The sequence below is a fragment of the Nerophis lumbriciformis genome, linkage group LG07, assembly GCF_033978685.3.
Source record: "Nerophis lumbriciformis linkage group LG07, RoL_Nlum_v2.1, whole genome shotgun sequence".
NCBI classification, from domain to species: domain Eukaryota; kingdom Metazoa; phylum Chordata; class Actinopteri; order Syngnathiformes; family Syngnathidae; genus Nerophis; species Nerophis lumbriciformis.
Window position 1 is genome coordinate 32,660,001 of NC_084554.2, and position 15,140 is coordinate 32,675,140.

The following is a 15,140-nucleotide window of genomic DNA, read 5'->3' on the forward strand; positions in this document are numbered from 1 at the left end:
TTGATAGCCAATAAATGTTATGTTGTTTTACAGCAAGCAGCGTCTGAACTGAGTACAAAAGTGGCTTAAATTTTCCTGTAAAAAGCAGATTTCGAGCAAAAAATCTAACTGCAATGGAATAGATCCCTATACTTCATCAAAAAAAAAGATTTGTCGAGTGATTTCAAGGATTATACGTCAGTTGCATTCTCAGACATATCGAAATATTGTGCTCCAGACGCCATTCTACACGACAAAATAGATGAAAACTTGGAAAAGCATGGAGGTCTACAAGTTATTTTCGTGTGTGGCTGGGTCAAGGTAATTGGTATCAAGACTCTCCCAAATAAATAAATAGGCATAGTTTTGGCTCGGGTAAGGCTGCATTTCATGATTTATCTTTGTGTCTACTGATGTTTGTTGCTGTGTGTTGCACGTGCTGTTTCCCCGTCTTTATCAAACTATAATTATAGATGTCAATAATGTGTATGTGCTGAAAGCTTCATTTATGATTGCTGCCTTTGGTAAATGCTTAACTCTTAGGTTTTGCTGACATTTGCTTGTTTATTTAGGCTAGCCGAGTTGGTGCTTTACGAAACACTCGTAGCAAATGTGTGTTTAAGAAATATAACTAATATCAAGATAATACTTAAATGGGAAATAATAAATGTTAAAACTATATAAAACAAACTTAACGGTGTGATCATTGCAAACTCGTATTCTTCAACTCTGCTCTCTTGGACTGGAGTGGAGCTGTTGGGATGTCACGGTATGAAATTTTCTTATCACGGTTATTGTGACTAAAATTATCACGGTTATAATTATTTTCGTGGTATTTTTAAATGTGGTCAAAATTTTCAAAAAGGACTAATACTAAAATATTTTACCTAAGTTTTATTAAAAAAATAGCACATTCATAATGATGTACCGTATTTTCCGCACCATAAGGCGCCCTGGGTTAAAAGCCGCGCCTTCAATGAACGGCATATTTCAAAACTTTGTCCAAGCATGGCAAGCTAGAACCACAGTGAAGGATGACTTCTCATTCCCTGTGGTGCGAATATTCACCGTACGTGCTCCCGTTGTATCCACAGTGCGGTTCACAGGAATATCAGTTGCTGTGAAATAGTAATCCGTGTGCGGATGGAGAGATTGCGTCTTTTCATGAACCGGATCCCTGACGCCCGGTGTTGTAAGCCGCATCTAACTGCGCTAAAGGAATGTCAAAAAAACAGTCAGATAGGTCAGTCAAACTTTAATAATATATTAAAAACCAGCGTTCTAACAACTCTGTTCACTCCCAAAATGTACGCAAATGTGCAATCACAAACATACGTATATCAACATGGACAGAGCTGCGTGAAAAAAGCCACCCGGCCTCTTCGCGTAAACTTAAACTTACCTTAACCACTCGCTCATCTTTTCTTCATCCATCCCTTCGAGTTAGCTTTTATGATGACGCCGGCTGAAAAGGTCTCTTTTGGCAAGGTCTTCCTTTTGAATATCACCATGGGTGGAAGTTTCTGGCCATTAGCATGGCAAGCTAGAACCACAGTGAAGGATGACTTCTCATTCCCTGTGGTGCGAATATTCACCGTACGTGCTCCCGTTGTATCCACAGTGCGGTTCACAGGAATATCAGTTGCTGTGAAATAGTAATCCGTGTGCGGATGGAGAGATTGCGTCTTTTCATGAACCGGATCCCTGACGCTTAGTAGGAGCCATTTTGTGGTCTTTACAGATGTAAACACACAAAGGAAATGAAACGTACGGTATATCCGCGCGCTTTTTCTTCTTCTACGCGGGCGGGTGGTTGCTTACAGTAGAAGAAGAAGCGCTTCCTGTTCTATGGGGGCGGGTGCTTACCTTGGCGGTTGCTTGCGTAGAAGAAGAAGCGCTTCCTGTTCTACCGGGAAAAAAGATGGCGGCTGTTTACCGAAGTTGCGAGATCGAAACTCTATGAAAATGAATCGTAATATTAATCCATATATAAAGCGCACCGGGTTAAAAGCCGCACTGTCAGCTTTTGAGTAAATTTGTGGTTTTTAGGTGCGGCTAATAGTGCGGAAAATACGGTACTTTGTAGAAGAAACATTATTGTAGATAACTTTAATGTACATCAAGTAGAAAGTAAATGTGCATATTAAAGCAACATAAGCATTATAAACAAAGTAATATGGCAAAAACTAAATAACATAAATGAAAATAATGTGCAAGATGGCACATGATGGCCATAGAATTAAGGTAACTGCACTTTTTGTCCTAGTATACAAAAATAGTGTGTGGCAAAAAACAAACAGAAGTCAATTTTGCTCTGCTGCAGTATGTGGTGTGCACACACGACTCGCTCTCACCGATAGCGCCCAATAACAAGTAACTTTAGGTAACAGTTAATAAAGTGTAACTATAAGAACGTTCGACAGACCAACGATGACATGTTCATTTTCAAACACTCTCCATCATGCATTCAACTACAAGTTGACTTACTTTGCACTCGATGTATTGTTATGGAAGGTAATTCCTAATTTGGCTCATCTTGTTTGAAGTGTTGCCTCCCTTCGCGGGGACTTTTTTCCTGCATTTTCTGGTAATGGACTGACTATCAATTATTTTCCTCAGCACGCTTTACGAATCCAAAATACGTCCGGACTTCAGATTTTGTCCGTTTACTAGGAGGTCATCATCTCAAGAGCAAGGTCCTTGTGTTGTTTTCCGCCATTGCAAACAGGGCTAGTGCGCATGCGCCCTCTTCCGAGGGGCCTTTGCTGCTGCGTTTCCAAGAAGTAAGAAATGTTGCCTAAAAAATAAATGAAATTTTTTCTCTAATTAAAAAATTAAACGGTATTACTATCTGTCCGGAATTTTATCGCGGTTTATCATAATGCCGCTTACTGTTACATCCCTAGTGAGCGGCATGCTTTTCTCGTCGTTTCGTGTAATGTTGCGCTCTTCCTCCCTTTTAATGACCTTTCAAGGAACTCTGAAGTAGGGATGTCCCGATCCGATATTTGGATCGGATCGGCTGCCGATATTTGCCAAAAATTGCGTATCGGCAAGGCATGGGAAAATGCCGATCCAGATCCAGTTTAAAAAAAAACTCCGGTCCGTGTTTTCCAACGCACCGATTTAAATAATACATTCCACTTTTCTGCTGCTCCGTACTCTCCGTTTCGCATTTTCCAGCACACCTTCAACACATCCACAATTCTCACGCAGTTGCTTTTAGCTGCTGGCATTACACGACAGGCTCTTCTCACTCTTTCCTGTGTCTCCCTCTCACAGACAGACAAGCGCACCTTCTTACTCACGTCACATACTGTCACGACATACGTCACATACGTATACGTCCTCTCCCAGCAGAGAGGTAGCAGCATGGCTAACGTTAGCTGTGATGCTAGCGCAGCCGTGCGAGCAACGCTCCCTCTAAGGTGCTCGCATATCAAACTCTTTTGGCTGTCTTTTTGACACTTATATCTGGCGCCCCCCTCCACACCCTGGATTATAAATAATGTAAATAATTCAATGTGATTATCTTGTGTGATGACTGTATTATGATGATAGCATATATCTGATAGTATATATCTGTATCATGAATCAATTTAAGTGGACCCCGACTTAAACAAGTTGAAAAACTTATTGGGGTGTTACCATTTAGTGGTCAATTGTACAGAATATGTACTTCACTGTGCAACCTACTAATAAAAATCTCAATCAATCAATCAAAACACATAGAATCATCATACTGCTGTGATTATATGCATCAAGTGTTCATTCAAGGCTAAGGCAAAATATCCAGATATATATTGTGTATCGCAATATGGCCTTAAAATATCGCAATATTAAAAAAAGGCCATATCGCACAGCCCTAGTTCAATGATGCCATTTCTGTTTGTCATGTATAATTTTGTCTATTTTGTGTTTATCCTTGAATAAACAGGTCAGTTTCTTGTTACCAACTATTGTGTATTATTCAAACTCCCCTAATTCAGCTGGCTAGTTGTTATCGAGTACTAAAACCCTTTTCAACATGATTCTGACAACTAAGTAGGCTAAATAACTTTAAACCTTAATACATGCTCGGATAGGTCAGTATCGGTATCGGTCAGTATCGGTATCGGATCGGAAATGCAAAAACAATATCGGTATCGGATCGGAAGTGCAAAAACCTGGATCGGGACATCCCTACTCTGAAGAAAAGTTTATCCTTTTCACCACTTGAACGATTCGTACAGCCGAAAACAACACCAGCATTGGGCATGTTTTTCTTCGAGAACGGCTAATAGCGCCTAGTACCTATTGAGAATAGATGTAGATTGACCACAACGTGTAGTCATTGGGTGGGACATGAGCCGGACGTGACCTCAGTAACATCCCTGCGTGTGTGTGTGTGTTTTATTTTCATGACTATTTACATTGTAGATTGTCACTGAAGGATCAAAATTATGAATGAACACGTGGAGTTACAGTATGTACTTAACAAAAAAAGATGAAATAACTGAAAACATGTTTTATATTCTAGTTTCTTCAAAATAGCCACCCTTTGCTCTGATTACTTTTTCGCACACTCTTGGCATTCTCTCGATGAGCTTCAAGAGGTAGTCACCTGAAATGGTTTTCACTTCACAGGTGTGCTTGAAGCTCATTGAGAGGATGCCAAGAGTGTGCAAAGCAGTAAAAAAACCAGTGAAGTTGGCACGTTTTGTAAATCGTAAATAAAAACAGAATACAATGATTTGCAAATCCTTTTCAACTTATATTGAATACACTGCAAAGACAAGATATTTAATGTTCGAACTGAGAAATTTCATTTTGTTTTGCATATAATCATTAACTTAGAATTTAATGGCAGCAACACATTGCAAAAAAGTTGGCACAGGGGCATTTTTATCACTGTGTTACATGGCCTTTCCTTTTAACAACACTCAATAACATTTTAACAACACTCAATAAACATTTGGGAACTGAGGAGACCAATTTTTTCAGGTGGAGTTCTTTCCCATTCTTACTTGATGTACAGCTTAAGTTGTTCAATAGTCCGGGGTCTCCGTTGCTGTATTTTATGCTTCACTATTTTACTACGAAGCCACGCTGTTGTAACATGTGTAGAATGTGACTTGGCATTGTCCTGCTGAAATTAGCAGGGGCGTCCATGAAAAAGACGTTTCTTGGACGGCAGCATATGTTACTCCAAAACCTGTATGTACATTTCAGCAATAATGGTGCCTTCACAGATGTGTAAGTTACCCATGCCTCGGGCACTAATACACCCCCATACCATCACAGATGCTGGCTTTTGAACTTTGCGCCTATAACAATCCGGATGGTTCTTTTCCTCTTTGGTCCAGAGGACACGACGTCCACAGTTTCCAAAAACAATTTGAAATGTGGACTCGTCAGACCACAGAACACTTTTCCACCTTTCATCAGTCCATCTTAGATGAGCTCGGGCCCAGCGAAGCCGGGTGTTGTTGATAAATGGCTTTGGCTTTGCATAGTAGAGTAGTAACTTGCACTTACAGATGTAGCGAAGAACTGTAGTTACTGGCAGCGGTTTTCTGAAGTGTTCCTGAGTCCATGTGGTGATATCCTTTACACACTGAAGTCGGGTTTTGATGCAGTATTTTAATCTCATTGTACCTGTGTATAGTGATAATAAAATGCATTCTATTCTAGTACTGCCTGAGGGATCGAAGGTCACGGGCATTCAATGTTGGTGTTCGGCTGTGCAGTAATTTTTCCAGATTCTCTGAACCTTTTGATGATATTACAGACCGTAGATGGTGAAATCCCTGAATTCCTTGCAATAGTTTGTTGAGAAATGTTGTTCTTAAACTGTTAGACAATTTGCTCACACATTTGTTCACAAAGTGGTGACCCTCGCCCCATCCTTGTTTGTGAATGACTGAGCATTTCATGGAAGCTGCTTTTATCAATCAATCAATCAATCAATGTTTATTTATATAGCCCTAAATCACAAGTGTCTCAAAGGGCTGCACAAGCCACAACGACATCCTCGGTATAGCCCACATAAGGGCAAGGAAAAACTCACCCCAGTGGGACGTCGATGTGAATGTACCCAATCATGGCACCCACCTGTTCCCAATTAGCCTGTTCACCTGTGGGATGTTCCAAGGAAGTGTTTGATGAGCATTCCTCAACTTTCTCAGTCTTTTTTGACACTTGTGCCAGCTTTTTTGAAACATGTTGCAGGCATCAAATTTCAAAATAGCTAATATTTGCAAAAAATAACAAATTTTTCCAGTTCGAACATTAAGTGCCTTGTCTTTGCAGTCTGTTCAATTGAATATAGGTTGAAAAGGATTTGCAAATCATTGTATTGTTTTTATTTACGATTTACACAACGTGCCAACTTCACTGCTTTTGGGTTTAGTATATATGTGTGTATAAATGTATATGTTGTGTGTATATGTTGTGTAAGTGTGTATACAAATATATACATTACATTTTATCAGTTCCAGAGTCAAACTGACACCATCATCAAAGCTTTATTAACTGTACAGACTTATTTTGCAGCTAATTTGAACAATCGGGGAGGCCTTACATATGTATATCTGCTTCTTATTACTGGTAGCTTGTACTGAGCAGTCTGGAAAGAGCTGCATTTACAAGACACACCATGTCATTATCTAAAAAGCGAACATTGACTAAAAAGAGTGATGAAAACGTCAATGTCGTTAGTTAGCCTTTAGTCTTACTCGCTTTTTGCTGTACTCAGAAGCCAGAAATGCTTTTCCATGTTGCACGTCCCCATTTGGGGAACTTACCTTCAAAGACAACACTCACTTTGTGGGGTTGGTCCTTTCAATATTTACTGGGAAAAAATGTCAAGTTCAACTATACTCTATTAGGTCCAAGTGTACTACAATTACCACAATATTAATCCTCAGGATGGATGCATTTAAGCACAAAATAATCCACAAATATTTGCTATGACGAATTGTTAGATTTGTATTATAACTGTAATATATATGTATTTATTTTTTATATTTTATTACATTAATTTTTTTTTAATGTACATTTATACTGATAATGCATTACTTGTCAACAAAGTACTCGATTCATTCACGTTGAAGATGCTAATGGGGGGGCATGTGATTCTTCTTACTGCAGACAGAAGTCCAACAGTACAAAGGAAAGAGAGACTTTGACACTCTTAAAAAATACGTGGAGACCCAACTGCAGGCGGCCAAGGAGGAGGTAGAAGCCAAGGAGGAACTGAAGGAGGAACCGAAGGAAGAGCCCAAGGAAGAAACTAAAGAGGAAGCCAAGGAGGAGGTCAATATGAGCTTAATGTGACCAATATAGATTGAAAGCACTTTTATCTCTACCTTGTCCTCCACGTTTAGCACATGTTTTAGGATTGGGTTGTGGATCATTAATAGGGATGTTCGATATTGGCTTTCTTACAGATATGCAGATATTGCCCAACACTTCCTTTCTGATAATGATATCAAGCAAATTGGCAATAAATGGTATATTTATAATCTGAAAGACAAACTTGAAAATAATTTCACACCGTGGACATTCAAGCAGCAAGCCTGTTGCTCTGTGGAGCACATATAATTATCGATGTGACCCAGTATTTGTCGATATCAGTTTCGGACATCATTAATCATTAGCCTATCATCTGTGTCTCCTGTCTGCAGTCCAACGTCTTGATCCTGACAGAAGACAACTTTGAGGAGAGCATCGCCAAAGGCCTCACCTTCGTGAAATTCTTCGCTCCATGGTAGAATTATCTTCACTCTTTGCATCAGGTGTCGTTCACAACTTATTTTATTTGCTAACAGTATAATACATTTTATTACTATTGCACTTTACACTTCACAGAAATCTAAAGGAGCGAGAATAGTGTCATTTCATCTGTTGCTAACCAAAACAGCAGCAGAGTGTATCAGTCTCTCATAAGCTGTAGGAGAGATAATTCAGGTTTTTAAGGAGCAATGTTTGTGTGGGTAGTGGAAAGAAATGGCAAACGGCAGATTAGAGGTACTCAGTAGGTGGTACTATATTTTTTTAAAGTCTTCTAAACTGCACTAAAACATTCATGATTGGATGCAATATTGTTCATTTTACTGCATGATTGCTGTGACCAAGTGTTTTAAAAAATCCACCATAAAACCAGCTTGGAGCTAAGTCTTCATCATGAAATGGCGTCAGACAATCTGCAACCCAATCCCTCGGTTTTACAGACCACCAGGATATGTGTAGGCAAAATAAGCATTAAAGTACTTAGCGGTAGTTTCACTGGGATATTATGAAAAAGTTACATCATGACAAAGTACATCACGTAGAACACTTAGCGGTAGTTTCACTGGGATATTATGAAAAAGTTACATTATGACATAAAGTACATCACGTAGAACAAGGTTTACCTACTGTAGTACTATACTAGTATTACTATGATGTCAGTGGTAGTGCTATGATCTTATATTATGGTGCGCTGCCATGCAGGTGCGGCCACTGCTTAAGGCTCGCTCCAGTCTGGGAGGATCTATCTACCAAGGACTTTCCCGGTCTCACAGACGTCAAGGTTGCCAAAGTGGACTGCACTGTAGAGCGCACGGTCTGCAACAAGTACTCTGTAAGTATACGAGCAGTGATGTGATGTTGGTGCTTACTGTTGTGCCATTTTGGCTGTTTTGAACGAATATAGGTGCAGTTTGCTTGAGAAGATAAAAATGTTTTTAATTATCATTGCTGTTAAAAGTATTTCCAGCAACAAAGAGACATATGTATCTTAAATTAATGCACTCTTATGTTAGGATTTAAATGTTATATTTGTTCATGTGGTTACTTGTTTCTTGTGGTGTTACTTTTTCCTGTTTAAAGCATGCAGACTTTTTCTGCAAGGGTGGCAGCACTGTTGAAATTCCTTAAATGCTATTCCTGTAATATCTGTATTTCAAGCTGTAGTAGTTGATCAAATATTTCAGGTGACCAGTCATGATTTTCCACTTTTCTGACTTATGAAAGTTGTTTCAATGTTAGATAGTTGTGTAACAATACCAAAGCGTCAAATACATTTTGACGTGAGTTTGCACACAGTTTTGGAAACCTCTGATTGCTGTGTTGCAGTCTTCCTAACAGTGGATACAACGTGACGTCACAGTCAGTACTTGTCCATGCACTAAATTAGTCTGATTTCTCAAATAGTTTAGTAAGCCTCCTACAGTCCATTGAAACATCTTAATCCGATTATGTTCGGTTTTTTAAAAAGTTGGACTAACACACCTGGATTATGCGATTGGAAACCAGATCTCTAGAGTGGGTGTGTGCCACCGAAGGGGACCCTTCGTACCGCGCATGCGCCAGTCTCAACGCGTGGGATATAACCCTGAAGCAGATACCATTCAATAAAAACATAGCAACATTTGGACACATCGGTGTGAAAATACAATAAAACAAACTATTTGACAAATCATACTAATTTAGTGGATGGAAACGTAGTGAGTGTAATGTACGTATTTATTTTGGCATTTCAAAGTATGTGCTTTCGGCTAGCCTCCTCCCCCTCTGCTTCAAGCTTGTGAAATTGTTATAACTGCTGCCTCCGTTGTCATTCCTTCTCGTCTCATCTCTGATGTCTATAAAATAAATACCTTTGTGGTTTTTTTTGTCGACAACCTTTCACATGGCACTGTTTGGTCAAGATGGGTCACTATAAAGTAGACCCTGTTACAGCCTTGTGCATTTTGGTCCTGGAAGTGAAGCACTACTAGCATTCATTTACACGGATTCAGACCCTAGGTGACACAATTATACGGACCTAATGACGTCTCTCGCGTGTGTACGCCTGGCTTCTCTACCAAATGTCAATATATGCAGCTATCTGATTACTTTCTAGCCTCAATGTGTCTTTTAGGGGAAAATGTTTTAAATAAACAAAGATTTTCATGACATTTATTCTTCTTATAAATGCACATAACATTGAAATTGCACTTTTACCCACAGGAGAATTACTATATATTACTTAGGGTACATTAAAAAAACAAACAAATGTAGTCAGATAATACAATAAATACAATTCAAATTCTTGATGTACCAAATTAAACAAAAAGACTGATAAAATATAAGTCACAATGTATTGAACAATTTAACACACACACACACACAAACATTTCAAGCGACATTAGTTGGGGGAGGGTTGTTAGATTACCATACGAACTACAGATGCTAACATGCCCTCTCACTTGTTTGTATAAAACATTTGTAATGCATGTTAAACAAAAAAATTGCCTTGTTGGGAAATATTTTCTCTTTTTTGGCAGAATAAGAACATCTTAAGAATTGGCCTTGTGTTTTTTATGCACACACATATTAATAATATCATGTGGTGTGTGTGTGTATATATATATATATATATATTAGAGATGCGCGGTTTGCGGTCACAACCGCGGAGTCTGCGGATTATCCGCGGATCGGGTGGATGAAATTTAAAAAAATTAGATTTTATCCGCGGGTCGGGTCGGGTGGTTGAAATAAAAAAAAATTAGATTTTAAATAGATTCAGGCGGGTGGCAGTTAAACCAATTCGGAAATATATATACATAGTTAAATGTTGTTACCCACATACGAAAAACGAGCAGGCACCTGCTGCATATGCCACAACAGAAGAAAAAAAAAAAAAAAAGAGATGGACACTTTTACGGAGCGGAGAAGGGACGCCTCGCCGGGGTCCGGGACCGAGGCCCCTTCCCCCGAGAGGGCCCCACCGGGAGCCGTAGCTGAGGCGATCCGCGAGAAGGGCCCGACGCACGTCCAGGGTCACCCCCGCGCCCACCGCACCGACACCCCGCCTCGTCCGCCTTCGCCGCGGCCGGCGTCACGCGCAGCAGGTAAGCAGCTTACCTGCCCGCCACCCCCGTGGCCGGGGGCTCGTAACAGGGGTCACTCCGCGCGCTCCGCCCGCGCAGCTTACCTGCCCGCCACCCCCATTGCCGGGGGCGCGTAACAGGGGTCACTCCGCGCGCAGTGCGCTCACGAAAGGGGTGGGGCTCACCCTGGTTGATATAGACAGCAGCTGGACGGTGGCCATGGAAGTCGGAACCCGCTAAGGAGTGTGTAACAACCCACATGCCGAATCAACTAGCCCTGAAAATGGATGGCGCTGGAGCGTTGGGCTCATACGCGGCCGTCGCCGGCAGCGAGACGCGCTTGGAGGTGCGCTCAGCGCGGCTCCCATATGATTGCGCACTGGTGTGCGTCTGGGTCGTGACAGCGTGGCACACGAATGTCTGCACTGCATTGGATCAGTCTCCTTTCTTTAACAGGCAAAAGCTTTATAACCTCACTAATGCCTTGCATCGTCTATATTAGATATATAACAACGGGCGGGCGGATGCGGTTCTGATCAAATGTTACATCGGGTGGATGGCGGATGGTTGACGACTTTCTGATGCGGTTGCGGATGAAATAATTGCCTATCCGCGCATCTCTTATATATATATATATATATATATATGTATAATATGGGTTTTTTCGGCCGTGTCTGAAAAAAGTTAGCAGTGATGTTCGTCTTTATGATAAATATTTAGTTGGTAGAGTGGCCGTGCCAGCAATCGGAGGGTTGCTGGTTACTGGGGTTCAATTCCCACCTTCTACCATCCTAGTCACGTCCGTTGTGTCCTTGGGCAAGACACTTCACCCCTTGTTCCTGATGGCTGTTGGTTAGCGCCTTGCATGGCAGCTCCCGCCATCAGTGTGTGAATGGGTGAATGTGGAAATACTGTCAAAGCGCTTTATGAGTACCTTGAAGGTAGAAAAGCGCGATACAAGTATAACCCATTTATAACTGTACATTTTCCATATATACATTCTGATACTTTTAGAGAGGATGGGGCGTGGAGGGTTTCATTTGCATTTTAAAGGGAATGCCTCCAAAAACGAACATCTTGCAGACACAAGCACAATGAGTGTGATAAATGTGACTGTGGAACAAAATTTACACTAAAGCATATCCAATGATTATCTAGACCAGGGGTTCTTAACCTTTTTGACCTCGGGGCCCAACTTTTTCACCACAGAAGGGCCCACTTGAATATTAACACTGAATTAGTAATCTTACTCCTGTATTCAATAATTATATCTAACCTTACAGTTTACAACTTTGCCAAATGATATGCAACTGTGTTCATGGCAAATAATATTTAACACAAACTTTGGTCTTCAGGCTGATTAGAAAAATAAATACTAATCAAACATATTTTTTAAGAAGGGACTCAAATAACTGACCAAACATACATTTACATGCAATTATGTTGTGCTAAAATAAACTGAATTGATCATTTAAATGAATAAATTAAGAAAGTACGTTTCTTAACTAAACTCAATACAATTTAAGTGCAGACGAAAATACAGCTTCACCACTTTTAGTCATCATTTTTGCGCTTATACTTCTGACTTTAGCTGCAGACTTCTTCTGTTTGATATTGTCATTACTGCCACAAGAGGTGGAAAAGTGTATTACAACTGAGTACCACTGCGGCTCATACTGACCACAGCTGAGAAACAGATATTTTTTGGCGGCCCAACAATGGTTAAGAAACACTGATCTAGGCAAATGTGTTAAAGTTCTCATAGGTCTCCTAAACTCATTTAATTTGGTAAATAGTATATTGTAGTTTTTATTTTATTTGACACTACAATTAATATTGCTGCTAATATTTGACCCATCTTATTGTGTAATAGTAATAATTACCCCTGAAAAGTAATGTTATTGTTTTCAATAAAAACAGTGACATATGTAACCATACTGGCTTTTTTAAAGGGGCGGTATAGCTCTGTTGGTAGAGTGGCCATGCCAGCAACTTGAGGGTTCCTGGTTCGATCCCCGCTTCCGCCATCCTAGTCACTGCCGTTGTGTCCTTGGGCAAGACACTTTACCCACCTGCTCCCAGTGCCACCCACACTGCTTTAAATGTAACTTAGATATTGGGTTTCACGATGATATTGGGAGTCACGAGAGAAAAGCGCTAGATAAATATAATTCACTTCACAATAAATCCACAAAATATAATACTATATTTGATATGTATCTTCAGGGTTGATGTTAAAGATGGACTTGTTTGAAGGGTTTGTTTTCACTGACAGAACATTAGGGTTAAATATATAGAAATGTGTGTTATATTTTTTCACTGCATCATAAACTCTCAATAGGCAGTCATGTTTGCAAACGAGGTCTAAGGCCTTGAAAATGTTGTGACTTGTCACCCTTCAGGTGCAGGGGTACCCCACCTTGATCATCTTCCATGCAGGGAAACAGGGTAACGAGTACAACGGCAGTCGGGACCTGGAGAGCCTGCACAGCTTCGTGATGAAGCAGGCAAGAGACGAGCTTTAGGGACGACACCATTTTGTGGCCTCTTGTCATACCCTTTTAAGGTCAGGGGTCTCCCGGGTATGTGAATGTATTTTTTTCATTGTTCCTCTGAAGCGGGGCTCTTTCCATACCACTTTGAGATTTGGCTTGTGTATTCTTCCATGTGTATTACGTAACGGAAGCCATTCTGTGATGATGCGGTGCTCAGAAGGTTAATTAGCGCAGCAGCGGTAAGTCGAGCTGTGCCTCTTATTCTGACTTCTCAGGGACACACTCATCTTTGGTGGGTGTCAGGCATGGACTGTGCTGCACCTAACGATCTTTTCTTAAATCCTTACTCTATCGGTTCACTTGCTTTTGTATCAGCTGTTTTGTTTTTGTGTGCAACACTTTTTACAAAGGACTTCCCCCAAAATGTGTCTGGAACCTTGAAATGCATTTTGCTGGGTCAGGGATACCAAAGTAAGGTACTAGCAGCCCTGGTACTTCCTTTCCCATTTCCCTTTTCCCCAGCTGCAGAGGCCTGTGCAGACAGGCTGGAATCGTGTGTATCTCCTATAACCTTTTTTATTTAGCTGGGGTCCACATCCACACATTTTGCCATGCGTGATCAGAAATATCAACACAGCCCTGTGTTCTTACGTTTTTTCTTTGACGACGACGCTGGAAGACTCGGACTAGTTTCCCCTCAAAAGGCTTTTTTTTTTTTTGGCCATTTTTCCTCAAAGTACATAAACCAATATATTATAGATGACGTCGACTTTCCTCGGCTGTAAAGTGAATACAGCACACACGTGACTGTAAAGACACTTTCGTCCAGCTACAATTACAACTCCTGGAAACAACTTTGTTGTGGGATTGTGCTGGTGAATACCTGCTCCAGTCGTGTTTTTGACACTTTGTAGCCCGACACATCTTTTATTCCTAGATGCAACATCAAGTTTCCACAAAAATCACAACACTTTTTCAACCAGACAGATTTTTTTCCCTCAACCAAAATTAGGCGCTATATTGTGCCTAAACTTGAATTGTAATACATGCAGCTTTCAAATAAAAATGTACAGTCACTGTGGTGTATGGTATGTTTATTTGACTTTTGTACTAGATTGTACTAGTAAAAAATGTGCTAAAAAAGTGTTAAATTATTTTTTTGTTTACACAAAAAGATAGTATAAGTATTAGAGTAATTGGTTACTTAAAAAAAGCTGATCTTAGTAAAAGCATTAGATTTGTGTATTTATTTAAAAAAAAAAAAAAAGTATTACAGTAATTGATTACTTTTAAATAGACTACACTAGTATAATTGGTTATATTTAAAAATAGTATACTAGTATAAGTATATACTATAATTTGAATTGTTTACTTTAAAGAAAATACTAGTATAAGTATGTCTTGCTTACCTAAAACAGTATACTATAAATAGAATTACTTTTTAAAAACATACTAGTTAAGTATCAATTGGTCACTTTTAAAAATAATATACCTTGAAAATTCTGTATAATATACAGGTAAAAGCCAGTAAATTAGAATATTTTGAAAAACTTGATTTATTTCAGTAATTGCATTCAAAAGGTGTAACTTGTACATTATATGTATTCATTGCACACAGACTGATGCATTCAAATGTTTATTTCATTTAATTTTGATGATTTGAAGTGGCAACAAATGAAAATCCAAAATTCCGTGTGTCACAAAATTAGAATATTACTTAAGGCTAATACAAAAAAGGGATTTTTAGAAATATTGGCCAACTGAAAAGTATGAAAATGAAAAATATGAGCATGTACAATACTCAATACTTGGTTGGAGCTCCTTTTGC

The 15,140-nt window shown here is 39.7% G+C and overlaps 1 protein-coding gene across 1 annotated transcript in view; it reads left to right on the forward strand.

Moving 5' to 3' along the window:
• Positions 1-14,389, forward strand: part of txndc5 (thioredoxin domain containing 5) — a 24,358-nt gene extending 9,969 nt beyond the window's left edge. Inside the window, exons 7-10 of the mRNA XM_061965457.2 lie at positions 7,111-7,275; positions 7,647-7,729; positions 8,455-8,584; positions 13,220-14,389. Coding sequence (XP_061821441.1) covers positions 7,111-7,275; positions 7,647-7,729; positions 8,455-8,584; positions 13,220-13,342 — 501 coding nt within the window. The 3' untranslated portion in view covers positions 13,343-14,389. The remainder of the gene's footprint in view (positions 1-7,110; positions 7,276-7,646; positions 7,730-8,454; positions 8,585-13,219) is intronic.
• The last annotated feature ends 751 nt before the right edge of the window (positions 14,390-15,140 follow it).